This window comes from Anas platyrhynchos, chromosome 8, assembly GCF_047663525.1.
Source record: "Anas platyrhynchos isolate ZD024472 breed Pekin duck chromosome 8, IASCAAS_PekinDuck_T2T, whole genome shotgun sequence".
NCBI classification, from domain to species: domain Eukaryota; kingdom Metazoa; phylum Chordata; class Aves; order Anseriformes; family Anatidae; genus Anas; species Anas platyrhynchos.
In genome coordinates, this window is record NC_092594.1 from 30,188,690 (window position 1) to 30,207,869 (window position 19,180).

The 19,180-nt window shown below is 44.0% G+C and overlaps 1 protein-coding gene across 3 annotated transcripts in view; it reads right to left on the reverse strand.

The window, feature by feature from the left end:
* Positions 1-19,180, reverse strand: part of PIK3R3 (phosphoinositide-3-kinase regulatory subunit 3) — a 58,579-nt gene that overhangs the window by 7,758 nt on the left and 31,641 nt on the right. For all 3 annotated transcript variants that reach the window (XM_027462786.3, XM_072041996.1, XM_072041997.1), the window contains 8 exons: positions 8,882-8,993; positions 6,499-6,597; positions 4,860-5,040; positions 3,939-4,064; positions 3,035-3,177; positions 1,689-1,865; positions 1,269-1,343; positions 719-889 (listed from right to left, as the gene is read on the reverse strand). In XM_027462786.3, coding sequence (XP_027318587.2) covers positions 719-889; positions 1,269-1,343; positions 1,689-1,865; positions 3,035-3,177; positions 3,939-4,064; positions 4,860-5,040; positions 6,499-6,597; positions 8,882-8,993 — 1,084 coding nt within the window. The remainder of the gene's footprint in view (positions 1-718; positions 890-1,268; positions 1,344-1,688; positions 1,866-3,034; positions 3,178-3,938; positions 4,065-4,859; positions 5,041-6,498; positions 6,598-8,881; positions 8,994-19,180) is intronic.

Genomic DNA, 19,180 nt, shown 5'->3' on the forward strand with positions numbered 1-19,180 from the left:
CTCCAGTGACTGTGACAAACAGGTATCCTGACCCCAGCAGATCCTGCAGTCTTCAGTTACCTTGAGGTGACAGACCCTCACATATTCCTTTCCCAGACTTGCTTTCAGATGCAATTAACCTCATGTGAAATACATCAGTGAAAGCCATTTTGCACTCAAGAACAGGCTTGAAGGATTTTTAGATAATGGAATCAGAGTATTTCTGACCTCCATTACAGCAGCATAAAACAAAGCGAAACGCAAGAAATCAATGCAAGGCTGTGTGAATGTCAAAAACTACTGCTCACAAATTATGTCTCCTCTGAAGCATCACTGTTATCTTAAACACAGAAAACACCTGGAGTTTGGCATGTCTATAAATGAGAGCAGAAGACGTTACAGCTTACAGCCCCTTTTTAATTCTTCCCATGTGCTCCTTTGGCAGAGAACATGGGAGAATTTGGCCTTAATTTGCTTGTGACTGTAGAGCTTCAAGTGGGGATACTTCAGAATTTTGTACTGGTAATTGTGGTGTCCAAAGAGACTGCTTGGACTACAGGTACTGCACTTTTAATGCAGATTTCTGCATCAACATTTCTACTACGCTAGACATCCTGCAAACAAGCCACACATTTCAATGGTAGGGCTACAGTAAGCCTTGCTTTTGTTCTCTGGAATAAAGAGCTGTGGTAGAGATTCGTGAATTGAACAGTTATAACAAAAGGGAAAATAGACTTACACCACAGAACAAGCATAACATCCTTTCTTGCTACTCTCTCGAATTAAAAATGCTCCATCAGGTTTCCCACAGAGCAAGTCTTCTGCTTGGATGCGGTTGAGATCCCCAACAAACCAAGTTTTCTCGTCATGATGTGGCAGGTTCTCATCTTCTTCATTCACAAAGTATGTGCTGAGAGAGGGAAAATTAGTTAACTTAGCCAGTGCATAGTAAAGAGTTAATAAACTGAGTGATTTATTTCTGTGGAAATCATTCAAAGGAATATAAAGCCACCCAAGCTGGGAGTCCAGGCTCCTAACAATCATTTGGTATCTGCTGACAGCCTTTCATACTACAGGCTTCAACTCAGTACTTCATTGTTCCAACTTAGTTGTGATCCTAAACACTTCAGCAGAGCTGCTGCCTCACATGACATGCAGTTCCCCTACAGAATGCCTCCTTTGTCTGCAGTCCTTTACTGAGAAATCGGTGCTTCACGTTACCAACCTCCACAAAAGATACCATTTATTAATGGAACAGTGCTCAGTGAAATCATATGTATGACACTTACTCATCAATGTTTTCATTTTTGATCCCCAGCCAGTCGTTTATTCGCTTCTGTCTCACCCCTTTGTGATTGAGCCATCTGCCAGAAGAAGAGAGCACTAGCATGTTACTTCAGAGTACGCATGGGGGTTTTCATATTGAGCAAGCTAAAGTTCAGACAAAAGATCCCACATAGAAACAGTCTGGAGCTTAGTTTGTTCTCCAGTAGCAAGAGCCACAGAAAGACCACAGATTCTATAAGAGAACTTCTGCTTCCTTCCATACTATTCTGTGATGACCCCTTTATTGGCACAGTAAAGTACCTTAAGCACTGACAGAACTTTGGATATGAAAAGAAAATTGAATTCCCACTACCCTGATGGAAACAGTGATTAGTCAGGTTCCTCAGAGACACTATTTAGAGGTACAGGTCAGTCTTACTTACACAAGATACTGATCTCTGATTTTGCGGAGCTGAATTAGGTCAGGCTTGATACTGTTCATTTTCTTATCAGTCTCCCTGTTGTCCAGAGCTTGCTTCTTCAAATCCTGTTCCAGACGCATTTTACTGTCATGGATCTCGCCCAGGCGTGATTTTAATTTTTCATAGTTCATCATTATCCTGCAAATAAGCGTAGTATTCGAGCAGTGAGGACAACCCAGCCTACAAGGGACTGAACCTTACCAGTAACACTGCATGTAAGAGTATCATGAGCCGTACTGTAACAGCACCTCCTCCCTTTGACTGCCACATCTTAGCACGAACATTACTGGGAGAATGCCAGAAAAGTGCGAGACCACTTGCCAGAAGGCCTACCACCCCTTTGCAAAGTTTGAGCTTTCAGTTTACTTTCAACTATTTGGCAGAGCCACAGGAACAAATTATCTCAAGAAGTGTAAGCTAGAACAGATTCCTTCTTCTCCACCCTCAGGTTTACTTTCTGGTCTATCAGTTATGCAATCCCTCCACAGGTATTACTGCCAGCAAGTTTACAAATGCAGACTCCAATTACTGATTAATAGCTACCAGGAAGTAAAGCTGCATGTCTCCTCATCCAGGATTAATTTGCAGGTTTCTACACTTCAGGAAAATAACATATTTCCCCTGCTAATTGATCCTTAGTCAGAATGAAGCAGCACCGTGGCACAATACGATTGTTACAGGTAACTGTTTTCAGCCTAAAAATCTCCCCAAGGCCACCCTACCATGATTCATAAAGCACTGTGTCTAGTTATGTGTTATACTTGGCATTTCTTCAAAGTCCAGGTACAACCTTTTTTTGCTAGTAACTTCAGAGAACGGCAAATTCAAACAAGGTCCTTACTGAATTTCTTGTAGGTGATTAATATCTACTCTCAAGTAATGGCAATTAAATATGGAGCTCCTTCAAAAGTGACTAAAACCGATTATGGACTATCAGATTTACCAGATCTATGTTCATTTTAATGCTGCACAGTTTACAAGTAAAGAGTTTTCTGAATTATATTCTGAGCATATCCAAATGAAACTGGGATAAGCAAATGAACTTATTTTCTGGTCCTGATCACAGTATCTTGATTAATGTGAAGTTAGAGGCAGAATAATCCAGAGATCTCTCACATCTCCTGCCTGAAATTTCCAGCAGAAGAGGAAGGAACCTTTACTGGAGGTTCAGAAACCTTGGGGAAATGTCTCAGTGACAATACTCAGTTTACAAAGAGTTTTATATGATGCAATGTAGATAAACTTCATAGGAGTGCCAGTGTGGACACTAACTCTTCGTGGTAAGCAAACATGACTTGAGAGCCTACCGTTCAATTTCTTTGTCGTTCCCCTCTCTGCGAAATCGCTCAATGTATTCTTTGCTGTATCGCTCTTGGGAGTGGCACTGTTCCTCAAATATCTTAATAGTTTCATTAAACGCCTCAATTGCGGTCCTCTTCATCTGGATTTCCTATGTGAGGAAAAGTCCTTCATCATTTGTTCATGAAACAGACAACACAAGACTCCATTATGTTCCCTAAACTGACTGGTTGGATGAACCAGTCAGCCCCAAGTCAAAAGGTGATTAATCAGTTTAAAATTTAGACAATTGCCTGAGCAGCATCACAGAAGTACAGGGAAGACTTGCTCCTTGCATGTCTAGTGCCTCCTTCCCTCCAGATGATGCTCTCTGTTAGGCTGCAAACCCCTCAGAAATATTTTAGTCATATTTTCCATCTTAGCATGCAGGAAGACTGCCAGCAAACCTCCTGATGTATGAACTATCTTATGTTACAAGAATCAGTCCAAATACTGTATTCACACTTCCTTAATGCACAATATCTGGAATCTTATTTAAACTTGACTTCTCCCAGAACCTGGACAAACCCTTCTAAAATGCTCACTGCAGCATGGAGCAGCTGGAAATATTCAGCAGCCAAGGAAGAAGTCTGCAGTGTAAGGCTTGTAGGTGATGGCTTTCTCCATTCTCTACCTTACCTTAGGCAGCTCAGCTCCTATTCCTACCTTGTCCCACACCACAGCTCTCTGGCTATTAGCAACAAGTAATATTCACTGTGCTTCTATCAACCTTCAAACCACCTTTCAAATTTCCACAATTTACAAAGTTTCTTCCCTTGGATTAACTTTGCTAGCCACAGCAGGTTAAAGCCATTTTCTTTACTTTTTAGGTAGCAAGAAACAGACTCTACAGATAGCTGAAGTGGAACTAACCTGTGATGTTCTGGTATATTCTTCATACAATTTGTCGTACTCTTTACTCTTTTCCTGATACTGAGCGTGGTATTCTTGAAGCTTTTTACCTACTGCGTCTATGTTATCTTCTTTCACCAACTGATCCTGTACATACAAAAATCTATTAAGTCTTCAAACAAGCAGCTTTTCCTTAAGAATTTTCATTTGTCCACTTGTGTGTATTTGCATTTTACAGCTATTGCAGCATTTTTATCATCATGTTTCTATAGAACACACAAACATCACATGTAAATCCCTTTCTCCACACACTAAGTTCCACAGTTTACAGACAATGCAACTGGAACTATGAGAAACCAAGGACTATACCAAAACACCAAGCCTCTGAAAATACACAACAGCTTGGCTAGCATTCCTGTCCACTGTTAGAGAAAGAAGGAATGGAATTGCTTGGAATCTGAGGTTAAGGATTACAATTCTTTAAAAACACAGTCCTTTTTCCTTAGAGCAGGACAATGTCTCAGGCTATGGAATAAAATATATGAAAATATTTTTGAAAAATCTAGATGGCCATACATAGAACAAGCAGCTGCATGTGCTCATACGTGCTTCAAGAGCAACACTGTCTAGAGCAGTACCCTTTGGGTCCACAAGGGCTCAAAAAAAGCCCAGTAAAAAACTTCTCAGAGACTGAAGTCTGCTGCATGCTTGGGTTTCACTTCACTGTTGGACTGCTTGATAAAATGAAGCAGCAGCTTAAATGGAAGAACCATGAGTATGAGCAAAGTGAGGTCAAATATGAAAACTCACTTTTTGCAAGTTTTCAAAAAAAGAACCTTGTATGAAAAAAAAATGTTTACGTAGAGAAAACAGAATAACATACTAGTTGCACTTTTTTTCTTGTCTGCTCTAATAGTTACTTGTGTCCCGTAAAGACCTTACCTGTTGGTACCGGGACACTGGATACATCAACTTCACATCAAGCTTCGGGTTATACTGAGCAAGAGACTCATTGCGGTAGTGGTTAATCAGTTCCACAACTGAATTAAACGTCAGTGGATCAGAAAAGCCGTATTTTCCATCCCGATGATAGATCTTTATCAGTTTATTGTTGCCACCCTTCCTGTAAAGCAGCACAGTCATTTAGAGGTTTTACTGCAAACGTCCCATCCCCTCCAACACTGGGGCTGCTAACAATGACACCAGGGAAGCTCCTGGGCAAGTCTTTGAAGCTGGACAGTTTAACATGCCTGCCTTTATATGGTTCTCTATATGCTAGCAGGTATTAGGCACTTTAAGAGTCAATGCACACAGAATTATCAACAGCTATTATTTGAACGGGAGCAAAGCCCAAAGTAATTCTCTCTCTCTTTTTTTTTTTTTTTTTTTTTTTTGTGCTCACTCTGGAGCCAGCTTGCAATATTTACGACATGCCTTAGCCAGACTTTTTGAAAAGGAAAGGATGGATGCTGAAGGTTGAGTAAAGGAGCCATATTGAAACCAAATCAAAATTTCCTGCAATTCGGGGTCACTAACAGTATACATCTGAGCACACAGTCATGCGGTGATTAACAAGTCTTTTGAGTTATGGATGTTAGTACAGGATACATGAAACTAAACAAAATCTCCTGAAGATTACAACATGGTTGTAAGTTCAGGACTTTACATTATCCAGACTTATACATCCCAGCAGTTCCCACAAATACTGCTCATTTCTTCATTTTTTTTTCCCCAACAGACTGTTTGGACAATATTCTGTCCTTGTACTCTCAGTTTTTGTTCCCAAAGACACCTGCATTCAGCAAAATAACCAACTCATGCCAGATCCTAGCATACAAGTCTTGAATGTCAAAACAGAAGTCAGAGCAGAATTTAAACTACACCCTTGGTAGGGGGTCACACTTGCCGTAAATCAACTGAATTTCAAGGCAAGAACAAATATCTGCCATATCACAGCAACTCCCCAAGGCGTGCTGCAGCAGCAGCAGCTTGTGTGTCTCGATTGTTTGCCTCTAACAGCCAGGCTTGAGAGCCTGGCAAAGGCAAGTGGCTGTACCGGCTGGGCAAGGCCCCAGCAGCTGGTCACATGAGGTCTGCTGCCTCACTGCTGTAGACGAGTTTAATGAAGAAAGGAGCATGGATCCAATTCAATATTTCCCAAACTTTAGATCAGAAAGCACGAGATACTCTTTTAACAAAGGCACTGTGTTCAGATCTCTAGAGCTGCATGCTGATGAGATATTCAACTCACTCCCATAAACTAAAGCCCCAGTTTATAAATACTTTATGCCTTAACAGTTCTGAAACTGTGAATGTTTACTGAGGGGCTCCCTTCCCCAAGTCCTACTTCATCTACAGAGAGATCCTTACAGTACTGCTCAGCGAGAGGCAGGATTCGGTGCACAGAGCAGAACAGGCTATCAGACTGGCTGTTCATGGGCTCATTCTATGCTTACAACACCAGGCAAACATCTCTCAACTTGAGCCATGTCAGCTTTATATAGGCACTGCTGTCATTGGTCTAGTAACTAGTTAGTTGCTCAGGGTTTTACTGCCTGGATGACAACTGACCAGTGCTTACCGTAACGTCAGAGTGTAGTCTCCCTGCATCTTGGTCGATGCATCGCGCACCAGGAATGTTCCGTCTGGCATGTCTCGTAATTTGTCATTTACTTCTTCCCTGGGGAGTGGAAAGTAAAATAAAAAGCCTTAGGGACGCGATCATCTTCACCACAGTTATCAATACTGGGGCCAGTAACACCAGCATGCATAAGGAGTTCAGTCTTCAAAATGTCATGCAGTCTTTCTTCACTCTCAGGCTCTCCAGTCTTCTAGGTCATCTAAAAGAAGTTTGAACTTGGGTAGTTACAGTAAAAAATAGCAGCTGCAGTCAACTGCAGCTTAGGAAGGAGTCTGTTTTTAAGCAACAGTAGCAGCTGTGTCTCAGAGTTCACAACCTTTCACTGTAATCTGCTCAGGTTTTAAAGTCCACACTGGAAACAGGTGCCCTTTGAGAAGCCAGCCCTGACCTCTTAAGAAATGGGCTCTAGCACCATCTCTCAAAGGTGCCCAGAGTTTAGCACAGTTCCAGTCTCAAGAGACTCATTATTGGCTTAACCTTGATCTTATTTACAGCAGTTTGAAACCACTACAACCTCGCTAGCTTCGGTGCAACTTTTACTTATTTACAACTGAAGCAAAAGGAATACTCAGCCCAGAGCTTTATGCTAAATCCAGAAACTTGTTAGTGAAAGCCAGTGCCTACAAGCACTAAGAAAATGCTTTCAGCTGAAGAGTTAAGTGTCTTGACAGGTTTGAACATTTCACCCAGATTACATATCACGCTTTGTAACGGCTCCCTCACAGGTTCTTAAGAGCACTAAGCGCTTTTTAATACAATCATTTGGAAACTAGAGTTTATCAGGTAGCCTCAGCATTATCTAAGTGAGGTAGGAAGCCTATTGGAATTTCACAAAGAAAAGCCAACAGTGGCTTTTTTGTTCAAATACTAAGGAACAAAAGTATTCTTACCAAATAGCCTCAGTTTTGACTTGGCTACCTGAAGAAAACTACTCTGTTAGTCAGACTGACTCCTAAGGATCGGTGTGTGGATCAGCTTCCTTCTTGCTGAACGTTTTGCAGATTAGGCCTGACTCTTTGAACAGATAAATACAGTCCAAGGGCTTGGGGCTCATGCCTGCAATTTGCATCCTGGAGCTCAGGGCATGGTTTTCAAGGCAGTGCTGGACCAAAGAACGTGGTTCCTGACCTGACAGCCCAATGCAATCTGTAGCTGGTGGCTGCCAATTTAAGGCCACGAACAATACCAGCTTTATGCGTGTGTGTCACATTTTAATCTAATAGAGCCACTGCAAATGATTTGTGCTGCCTTCGCTCCTGCCATCACGTGCACTGGTAAACAAGGACCAAACCCACAGTCAATGAATTACCAGTACTGAGGTATTGTAAACAAACCCTGCCGAGTGGGCTTTGTGATCAGATTTCGCCACTCTGCTTTGATTTCATCTTAACAGAAAAATATCATTGCTCAGGCCCTTCAAAAACAAGATCTATGCAGGTTGGCTTTATAGAGATAAGGGTGGTACAATAAAGATATGAAAACTTTATTTCCCTTCTCAGAACCTCATTGAACTACTGCGGCAAACAGGCTGTTCTGGCCTTTATCCGACAGTGTTTCAAAGTATTATGTGCACAAGTTGGAGCAATTTCTGATCACAATCCCAGCTTGCTCGTGTCTTCCCTTACTGTTCCGAATCCTAAACTTTTCAGAAGCATCTTCAGAGGGACAGAGTTGGATACTGCAGTTCTTTTATGCAATTAATTACATAAAAACCTGCACTTCGTTTTCTGAGCCTAACCCAAGCCATCTATTTTCCCGAGCACACAGAAAGGTGTTTCCTTAAGGGGCAAAACCTAATTTATTTGGTACGTGTCTGTGCCATCTGCTATGGCTAGCTGGTGACAGTTAGCACTTTGAAGAGCTATTTTTATACTACTGTGTAATAGAAATTAATACAGATGTAATTTTAACCAAATGTTCAAGAAACCCCAAATAAAAATGCTAGTCCTGTTATCCTGAACAAGCCTCCTACTGAAGGTTTGCTGAACCCCATGCACCCCAGCACCACAGGCTTAGAAAACCTTATTAGCCAGCACACTCTAAAGCACTTTTTTCTTTTTTTTTTTTTCCTTTTTAAAGAGTTTGTGTATCTGGAGAAAGTTAAAAACCCAAAATAACTGTCACCAGGACTGACAATATCCGTACCAGAACAGTAATTTAAACGCAAGTCTTGAGTCCAGTTGAATGCTCTAGCATTTAGGTGCTCTGCCAAGCATAGTCCCGAAGCACTTTCATCCTGCAAAACGCTGTCTAAAATAGGCACGTTCTTTTTCTCCTGAAGCCTAACAGGTTCATTCTATTTTTAGTCGTAAATATTGCTTACCTGGAGATGTCCCCCCAGTACCACTCTGCTTCCTGCAGAGAGAAACTGGAATTGTCCTTTATCCCATTTGTATTGACTGGAGTCATTGGCTTGGGGGGCTTTGGAGGAAGAGCTGAAAATGAAGAACAGATTAAAGACAGGTAAGCAGGGGGAAACAATCACTGCAACATTAGGAAATATGACAGCGAAAAAGTGACACATTCTTAATTAAGTGGAATTCTTAATTTTTAAGGAGTTTTGAAATCATTTGCTGCAGTGTGATCCGAGATTTCCCAGCACTCAAACCAAACATGCTTGAGGAATACGGGGAAGGCGTAAGGGGAAGCACGAGTTTTTGTGAAAAGGAAGGCTGGCTCAGGCATGACTACAAGTGCAATCCCTGCCTAAACCTCCAAAACCAAGTCACAAAGGCGTATTGTGTTTGACAGCCACAGCCTGCAGGGCACGGCGCACAGCTATGGAAGAGCTGCAGTTGCTAAGGCATCACCAATCCTTATGGCAACCCGGGAGAGCAAACAGGTGAGCTCTCCATCAGAGGGCAAAATGCTGCTGGCGAGAGAAGTGCTGGCTGGGCAGCAGCACATCCATCTCAGGCCCGAGGTTTGTATTCCCTGCGGGATTTGTTCAGGCTCCCCGTTAGGAACAGAAGCTGTGACTCTCTGGATAGGTACTCATGGGAAAAGGGACATCAGCCCATTGTTAGTGGCAGCACCTCCTTACACAGGCCCAGTGCATTCCTGCCCGGAATTCCCCTATCTGAGACCAATGCAACCCATGGTCAATTTTTGCAGCTATGCAAACAACTTTATCACGATCCTAAGTCCCGCAGCAGGATTATTTCAACAGCCAGAGGCACGCTGCTGTGTCGGCAGAGACGTGTCTGGCAGCACAAACGCATTACGCTCTTTTCTTCAGGGAAGGTATCTCGAGTGCCCTCCTCTGCTCTGCAGAGGCTGAGGGTCTCTTCCCAATGCCGCCACTGAAACTAAGCATTTTTGAGGCATTTCAGGGGACAAGCCGAGTGTTTTGCAGGGACAGGTAGCATCTGAATTCAGAGGCAGCAAGCAGCTCCTCAGAGATCTGCCAACACGTTCCACGTGAGATGCTGAGCATCTGTGCCCCAGCCCCACAGCCACCAGCGGGGCCGATGCGCGCTGACAAGAGCCACCCTTCAGGTGCACGCAACCCCGGCGTACGAGCAGAAACACAAATAAAACGAGCAGAAAGAAGAGTTTCATCCCCAGCCCCAGTGCTTAGCACCGAGAGGTGTGCTGCTTGGCACCAGCCATCTGCTCACCTCCCGGCCACACCTCCCACATTAAAGAAGAGAAAACACCGCTTCAACTGCAGCTCCAAATGCCATTTCATCTTGAATATCCAGCACAGTAACTTCACTGTTCTCAGACAAACCAGGAGATACTTTAATCGAGCCAATCTAAACTAAATCTGAACCTTGACCCAGACATTTGCACCCTGGGGCTGCTGACCAAACACCTGATTCAGATAGCAGCATTCATGCTGCGGTGCGGGGCAGTGCAGCCCAGCATACAGGTTCCTTTTATGGGGCGAGCTGGGAGCTTTCAGGTGTGCACAGATCTAGTGAGGCAATAACTGGGCTTGTTATAAAAGGAAGGTGAAAACCTTCGGATCCAGTGAAGTCGCTTCCTGGTCGGGAGGCTTCGTTTACTCCCAGCTCAACCACTGCAGTTGTTTGTGCAGCACGAAGCGCTCGGATAAAGTGCCATTGAGAGCAGGAGACGGGTCTCACCCTCCTTTGCTTCAAGCTCTCAGCCTGGACATGCAATTTTACTTACAGAGCCCTGCGTTGCTCCATCTCCCCTACACACAGCTCCTGAATCCGAAGGGTCTTCAAGTCCTCCCTCCTCCCCACATCGCTTTTGGGGTTTGCTGCTCTACACTCTCTAAGCAAGCAGTAAGACAAGCAGTCGTTCTGCGTATCACCACTATCTGCAAACAGTAATAAATCCGAGTACAAAACCTTCAGATGTTTATTTACTCCAGAATCTTTTGTAGATTCTGAATCACCAGCAAATACATGAAAAATTGTATATATATATATATATATATAAAAAGCACACAACCATGTAGAGAGTTCTTTAAAATGATACCAGCACCAGCAATGATTTCACTGGGTCTTGCAAATTAAGGCTTGGACCAAAAATCTCAAGGTATTTTACTGTGTAAGAGCCTGTTTTACGCTGGTAATAGGAGCTTTCCAGAAGAGGCTTTCAAGTATTCTCTGAGGTACTTGAATACTTCTCTAGCCCTTCTTGTAAGATTAAGTCTTGCTCCTTTATACACTGTGGAATTATTTAGCAGCTTTGTTAGGGCTCGCTCCAAAGCACCGGGCACAGAACAGCAAACTAACAAGGACCAGAAAGGTAAGGAACAAGAGCTTGGTGTATGGACACAGAGCACTAGACATTTCACCAAGTGTCCTTATTACAGGCGGGTCTTCTTTTCCTGAATAGGTGGGTATCAGTTCTCGATACCACAGCTGCCTGCAGAACCCTATTCTGCAGAGGAAACTGGAAGGAAATTCTTCAGGGAGAAGAACAAGGCTTGGACCAGTTCCTGTAAAACCTGACTCATGGAAGCCAGTCTCCTTTTCACAATAGACTTTTAAAAAATGCTTTTAATAGCTTGCACATTTTAAAAATACAAAAGGTGGATACTCAGTTTCCAGAGAGCCGTGGATATCATTCTTTACTTTCAGTACTTTGAGCTCTTAGAATAGCAATAGGTTTTTTCCTCTCCTGGCTACAGAGGCAGGCCCTTTATTGCCTTGCCCAGTAAGCTAACGTGCCCATTCGTTTCAGTGTTTCTGACATGTGCACATCCCTGCTAGGAGAAATCCCAACATGTTTCTGTGAGAAATGACGAAGAGCCTTAAAGAGTCTTCCATATTTTGATTTAAATTTAAAAAATGCAGTTTGATGTACTTTGCGTGATGCACATCAGAGAGCTAAAAATCCTACAATAAAGAAGGCTGGCCTGAAGTCAACAGAAATGCTTCTGAGAGCAGCCCTGTTCCTTTCCCTGTCGCCGGGTCCAACTGTGATCTAGTCGCAGGCACAATCCCAACACATCTCTAAAGGAGCCGCGCTCAGAGCCAGCTCTCCTGGTGGTTCTCCTTTCTCTTGGGAGAGAAAGAAGGCTGACCTGAAGTGATTACCAGCACAATGGGGCTATTTGTTCCATTAAAGAACTGACTGTGAGCTCCAGAAACACAAACATCCCGCCCTCACCCATGTCTTGGGGAAGGCTTTACCACAGGGACCTTCCCAAACCCCAAAGGCCACAGGGACACCTGCAGCGCCTCAGGGTGATCCCAAGGGCTGGTGCCATGACAGGGCCTCTGTGTGCGAGCCACCACCTCTGGGCTTGCTTTCTTTAGCCCTCTCCAGCTTCCCCGAGCAGCCTAGCTCGAGCTAAATCCCAATCCCACATCAGCGTGACTGAAAAGGGGGAAAGGAGCAAGCTGGCTGGAGGCAGGGCCCGCTCCTCAGGCAGCTTTGGCCCTGCGGCTCCTCAGGGAGCCAGGCCGAGCCGCTGGGCCTTGCTCAGGGAATGTTTGTCATGTTTTCTTGGCTGCACAGAATTGCTTTTTGTCATAAAAAAAAAAGGCTACTCAAGGTTTAACAGACTCCCCGATATGTAAACCACCTCCAACACTGAGGCAACAAAGGGAGCTGGCAAGCGCCTGAAGTTTAGCGCTGGTGGATTTTTATTTTTTAAATTAAGGCTACACCAACAGGCTGCACCGATCCCAAATTTAACTTCAGTGAAGTACACTGTGACTTCCACAATATATGGACTTTTCCCAGTTAGGCTGTTAATCAAAAACCTCACAAGTGTGCACGATTGAAGAGCCACCGAGCCTTGTGTGTACGTTTTCAATGGCACTAAGTCAGGAGGAATGAAAAACAAGAATGCCTGGGGTCTCCAAGTGCTACATCCCAAACAGCAGCAAGTCAGGCAGTATTTGTGTACGAGATAAACCTGCCAGTTAATTAAACTCTCATCCGCAGTTTTAAGACAGATGCCACTTAGTCTAAGCACGTCTCCATAACTTAACTCTTTTCTTCTAGTATTTTCCAAGGGCTGCGGGCCAGATAAGTGAAAGCTCAGCAGGTTTAAACGCAGGATTAACTCCATCTTAGCGTTACAAATAACCACAACCATCAAACACTGTGATATAGTCAATTTTAAGTCACTCAGCACTTCCACCAGATTGTTTAGTAACCTTCTTTCTGAAGTGTTCAATCTGCTCTCCCTCCACATTGTGACAAGCAGGTAACAGATCAGAAGATTTTTAAGACAGGTACCGGGTTTCAGAAAGGCTGACATACAGTAAATACCCTACAGACCGTAATATAAAGCTCTGGAAAGTGTCATTACTATGGAAACGTGCAAGTAATCCATGGTTAGACCAGCTAACATTTTAATGACATAGTCCTCAAGGACAAAGATTTCCCTTTGGAGGGATAGATGAGGACTTGGAGTGAAATGAAGGCCGGCTTTTTAATGCATTTATTATTTTTTAAGTAAAAATCCCCCCAATCTTTAACCTTTCTCTTTAGTCTTACTCAATTTCTCCAACACTTCCAAGGCAAAGACTCAAAATCTTCCTCTCCCCCAGCAGTCCTGTACTCACCACTGTTACACAAGGTCCCCTCAAGCCAGTTACAACTCGAGAATAAAAGGAAACGCTGAACAAAGGTGCTTTTTGCACCTCACTTCAGTGAAATTGTGTACTCTGAGCGCAAGCAAGAGGACGGCACTGGGCTTTTGTTGAGATTTCCAGCTGACAAAGAGGAGAACCGTGCGCACCTGCTGACAGCAGCTCAGCCTCCACCGCTGACAGGTACCTTATCTCGGCAGCTGCACATCCCCGCCTGTCAGTTCTCCTGCCAAGACCCCTTTTTTTCCAAGCCCGGTGTCCTTCCAAGCTGCCCTTCCCCAAAGGGCAGCTACCACGCACTGGAAACTCCTCAAGGGATGGAGAAGGAAGCTACTCGATCACATTACTGCTGGCCACAGAACCTCATGCACGCTCGCATTTTTTGCTCTACTCCCCCAAAACAGGCAGGACGCCAGAGACTAAAACATATTCAGAGAACTGAAGTCTTTCAATATCTCATTACAGAAAACAGCAGACGAGCTGGCAGAAAGCCAGGCAGGTTTCCAACAAAAACACTCCCATTATAGCTTTGCTTGTGTTTCTGTGAACTTTCATAAAAACCAACACCTTTAAGAAATATTTCAGTTTTGATTAATTGGCTTTTTTGATAAAGATCTGTTTTGTTTGAAAACTCCCCAGCTATCCAGTTCTCTCCCACACCTCCCAACCACGGTTTCTCCTCCACACAGCCTGCCAAACTGCTGGTGCTCTTGGTTCGTCGTGAGGATCCGCAGCTACTGCACAGGTTAAAGATTACCCGGTACGGGACACCTGCAGAATGGCAAACACCAAGGGGGTGTGAAGGAAAGGAGGCTGGCTCAAGCTCAGAATTATCTCCTGGCATTTTATAAGCACCTATCCTTGTTCACATGGAAGAAATGGAGGATGCTCGCTGTCAGATAAATGACTTTGGGATCTTTGGCTTCTCTATTATAAAGTAGCACAGCATCTCCCTTTCATTCAACCCTTTGCATGAAGTTGCACTGCCAAAAAAGCCCCAACTTCCTGATTATTTTCACTGCTCAATGAAAAAATGGATTGCTTTTCAACCCAAACCATTGCGTAACAGCTGCAAAGCTCCAGCAGTGGCAGGACTTCCACAACCAACAGGGCTGAGACAACTGTCCCAAAGTCGACATGAGGAGGATGAAAAGGACAAGCCTTCTTTACCTTAGCAAGCATAGTTAGCACTATAAATCTGCAATGTTTGATAGAAACAACTGTACTTCATAGTATCCAATGTCAGATCTAGAAGACTACAGTAGGAAAGTGGATAGAAAATGAGGCAGCAAATAAATCCTCCTCATTGCTTCTGAACTAAAGCAGTTCCTCATCCGTCTTCACAGATGAAACACCACGACATGTTTTCTATCCTTCCACAGGTAGGGCCTTCAAATAGCTATTAAAATACTCTTTGGTCACTCTATCCAGATAGATTTTGGGTAAGAATAAGGAAAGGAGAGTATTTTTGCATAAGCATAGACCTACAGGGACAGAGAACGAAGACCTAGCCTTTCGTGGTGGCCGATGGACAATGAGGTTGCCCTATGTTGACACACTACGGCTAGGAGGCCTACCAAAGCCCACAGAAAACGTCACCTCACATGAAAGACAAGGCTGGGGCTGTTATCCCCAGCGACTTCAAAGACCAACCATCTATCCAGATGGCAGCTCCAAGGGGAGAAATTGGTTCTCATTGGAGAACAGAAATAATTTGGTGCTAGTGAGAAGTTAGCTGCACATGAGCCTCCTTAAAATAATAATAATACAGCTGTAAATACATGTGACTCTTGCTGCTCTAAGCAGCCTTTTTTTTCACTTTACCACTAGCTTAGATCTTTGACAGCAGTATGTAAAAATGTTTCTCATTCAGTACCTGTCCTTGCCATCTGTCAAACTATTTTCTATAGTTACCAAAACAGAGAGGTTTCAACACCACCATCTTTTTTTTTTTTTTTTTCCAAGAACCTTGTTCCCTAAGGAACTTGCATCAAGGCAGAAGTCCCAGCCCATGGAGTGCTGTGCAGGGCCCTCAGCAGAAGCTGAGCCTCAGAGAAGGCACGGAGCTGCCATCCCTGCCCAGCAGGGCTCAGATCTCCATCACTGCTCACACTTGATTCAACCACCTCATACAACTGCACCGTGATCTTCAGGATATTTTAATGAAATCCCTTCCACAGCAGCAGTCTGACTTCTTGCCTTCTCCCCAAACGGATCAATGAGACTGTACCACACCCTGCTCAACAGAAAGGTTGAAGCATTCATCTCATGGATTCACACTTCCTTAAAGCCTTCAAGAGACTGCTGAGGAGACAGGAGGTGAATCAGTGAAGATGACACAACCTGCAGCCTACTAATTTGACGCTTGGGAGTAGTTCCCCAGAGGGCCAACAATCTAGATGCCTATAACTCCACGGGATGATGCAGCACCAGCACTGACAACCTTGGAAATTTAATTGCAATGTATGGATTCCTGATGCAACAGACAACGGAATTTACATACACAGTACGTCAATGAACTTCTCATCATCTCACCTTTAAAATATTTTCCTGGGGCAGGTGACGGAGTCTAAGTCTTATTGCCCACGCTCAAGGCCTGTGTTTCTTTGTTATAACAATTTTCTCCAGAGCAGCAGCTCTTTTTATTTATTTTTTGTAAGGGCTGGATGAAAGGAAGGAAAAAATTCCTCCAAAAGCAAAGATGATCAGATGTAACATTGCATTTTAGGGACTACAGAGGCTAAAACTTGAGGTAAGGCTAGGGAAAGAAAAAAATAATAATAAAAAAAAAAGGCTCCTGTGGATTTTTCCTTTCATGGGGAAGATGTGGAAAGTAACAGAGAGCGAGTGGTAGCTAGCAGGAGGAAACAGGAAGTTTATGCTTTAAAGGAGAAACCTGACCTGAAGTACTAGAGCCCCAAAGTGATGCCAACCCAAAGCTGAAGTTACTCTGTAGTGAAAAGAACAAACAGACGAAGGGAATACAGATTGATGGCTTTGATTTGTCCAAACCCACAAGTTTCTGTGCTGAGAAACACGGCGTTTTTCAAGCCTTTCCTAAATAACCATGTGTCAGCTAGAGAGGTATCTGATTTTAGAAGCAATAACATACACACGAACTATCATTAAAATAACATTTTTCCAGTTCATGAAAACCGGGCGAACGCTGGAAGCAGTCACAGGTTGAAGTATTTGAAGTATTTCGGCTCCTCTTTCAAAAGGAGCGCTGGATGGAAGGTAGCCAGCTCGGGTGTGCTGCTGGACTCGAAGCCAGAGAAGAACCAGGATCCTGATCAGCCACAGCAAAGCTTGGGAGCACACAGGGCTTTGGCACCAGGACTGCCCAAGCAGCTGGTGGATGTCCAGCAGGGCAGCTGGGGTCCTCCTGGAAAGGGCTACAAGAGGAATGGCTTGGTCTTTGCTTCTTTTGAACGGGATGGATTTTTCTAAGCTCCCTGTATGCAGCCACTTCTCGGCAGAAGTACACTGGAGGAACTTAAAGCACTGGAAGATATTCACTAAACCACTGCAAAACCTTGGGCTGTGGGGTGGAGGGCACAGCAAAACTGAAGGACAATCGGAACAGTCTCTTTAGAAGAGGTAACATCCGCTCACATTGTTTGGGGACCTGGCACCGGCTCCTGTGCTGTAGTTTAGATTATGTGGAGAAAAGAGTTCTTGCTTACTTGGCTATTGTGCAGATTTTAACCTGTCAGAAGAAATGAGATAAAAAGCAGAAGAAAAAAGAAAATCTGACTCATTTCCATAGGGGCACTTAGAACACAAGCAGAGCCTGCTCTTTAAACATTACTCAGCAACCTACTTTACAGAAAAGAGTTTCCAAAAAATGCAGCTGGAGCACACTGATTGCCTTCATGGACCCCGAGTTGTAGGGCGACCTGTTCCAACACAGACACGGCCTTTTTGACAGTAACAAAACCTAACCTTTAACATTTACGGGGAGATGCCGAGAGAAGTTTTCTTTATGCTGCTGCTTCCAGCACTCCCCAGCGCTCTGCCCAAGAGGTGCCTCAGCGAGCAGCCAGCGCGCGGTGCTGTGAGGCACCCCACTGCTTCCAGTAAGGGCGCAGATGTGTACGACCAACTATCCCGCTCCATTTTCCCAAGCTGTAGAGCAAAGACAAGCCTGAATGGCTTCGTTCTGGAATAAGATATCACGCAGGCAATGGGAAGACAGAATTCGACTCTGCTGCTTGGGAAAATGATATTCCCCGAAGGAAACTCCAAGAAGAGCCTTCTCCTTTTAAGCAGGTGAGCTCGAAGGCAGCACCACGGCGATTAACTCCTGTCAGGCTTCGTAATGAGATACAGGATTGTTCAGAACAATGCAGAAATAACATTTGCTGGGACTAGAGCAGGTCTGGCTTTCAAACAAGTGGTGAAAAGCTTCGTTTCTTCTCAGAACATTCTTCCATTTTTTAGTTTGCATCAATCTACAACTTTCCAGAAGACGCAGTCAAACAACCCCCTTCAGTAACCTTCCCCTCCCCAACCATTCCTATATCATCTGAAAGCCAACTGATAAACAAAATGTCAGCCTTTACAGGCAGGTTCTCTACCATCTCAAGCAAGGAATCAGTTCATTTTTATTAATGACGTTATTTTTTGCATTTTTATATTTAACTGAAAGCTGATGAGTGATATTCTTTAACAGTTAGAGCCATCAATATGAAAAGTAAAGAATGTAAAAGCAAGACTGAAAATGCAATCAGAAATTAAATATGGTTATGGCAGTCATAAAATGAAAGGGCCAGCAGAGAAGTTTAGGTATAACAAAACTGGGATCTGTGCATTTCATGTCACTTTCCCTACAGGAGCTCAGAGACTCTTTCAAACCCTTTCCCAGCATCTCCAGGATGTGACTGAACTTTATTTGTTCCTTCTGCTACCCCAAAACAGTCGCCACAGACTCCCTTTCTGCAACAAGGCAACTCATCCTCCAGCATCCATGCTCTCAGAAGCCTGACCTTCAGCAGGACTTCAGTTTGCAGCGAAGGCAGCTGCTGCTGGGGCGCTGCGGTGTTGATGGCACGCCTCGCAGAACTACTCCCATTTTCAAGACGTGTGAGAGCAGAACTTCTCTTTGATAAGCTTCTGGAGTCAGCTCGGATAAGCTGAAGGACAATACTGACAACGCTATTAAAATCTGCATCTGTTCTCCCACTGGAGAACCAGCGAGGCGTAGATGTGCTGCATTACCTGCAGCTGGCTGCTGCCTGCCACCAGCCCGAGCCGAGAAGCCACGTTTGGTTTCTGCTCTGACATAGATAATGACACAGCACCACTCAGAGCCACGCTAACACTGCCCCTCAGGTCAGAGCCCTGTGTTTTCCAAATTACCATTACAGTATCGGGCCCCTAAAACAAGGGTTGTCAAATTACATAGGAGAAGAAAATAGGAACTATGAGGAATAAATACTTGCTCTCCCTTGAATACTCGTCTCACTCATACAATGGCAGTGCTGCTTTTGCAAAGCAGATGAACCTAAGCAGCCTGGAGATTATTCTTGCCCTCTCCCCACCTTGATTATTAAAAGATTTTGTAATAACAGCGTTGTTACAGCCGTAACAGG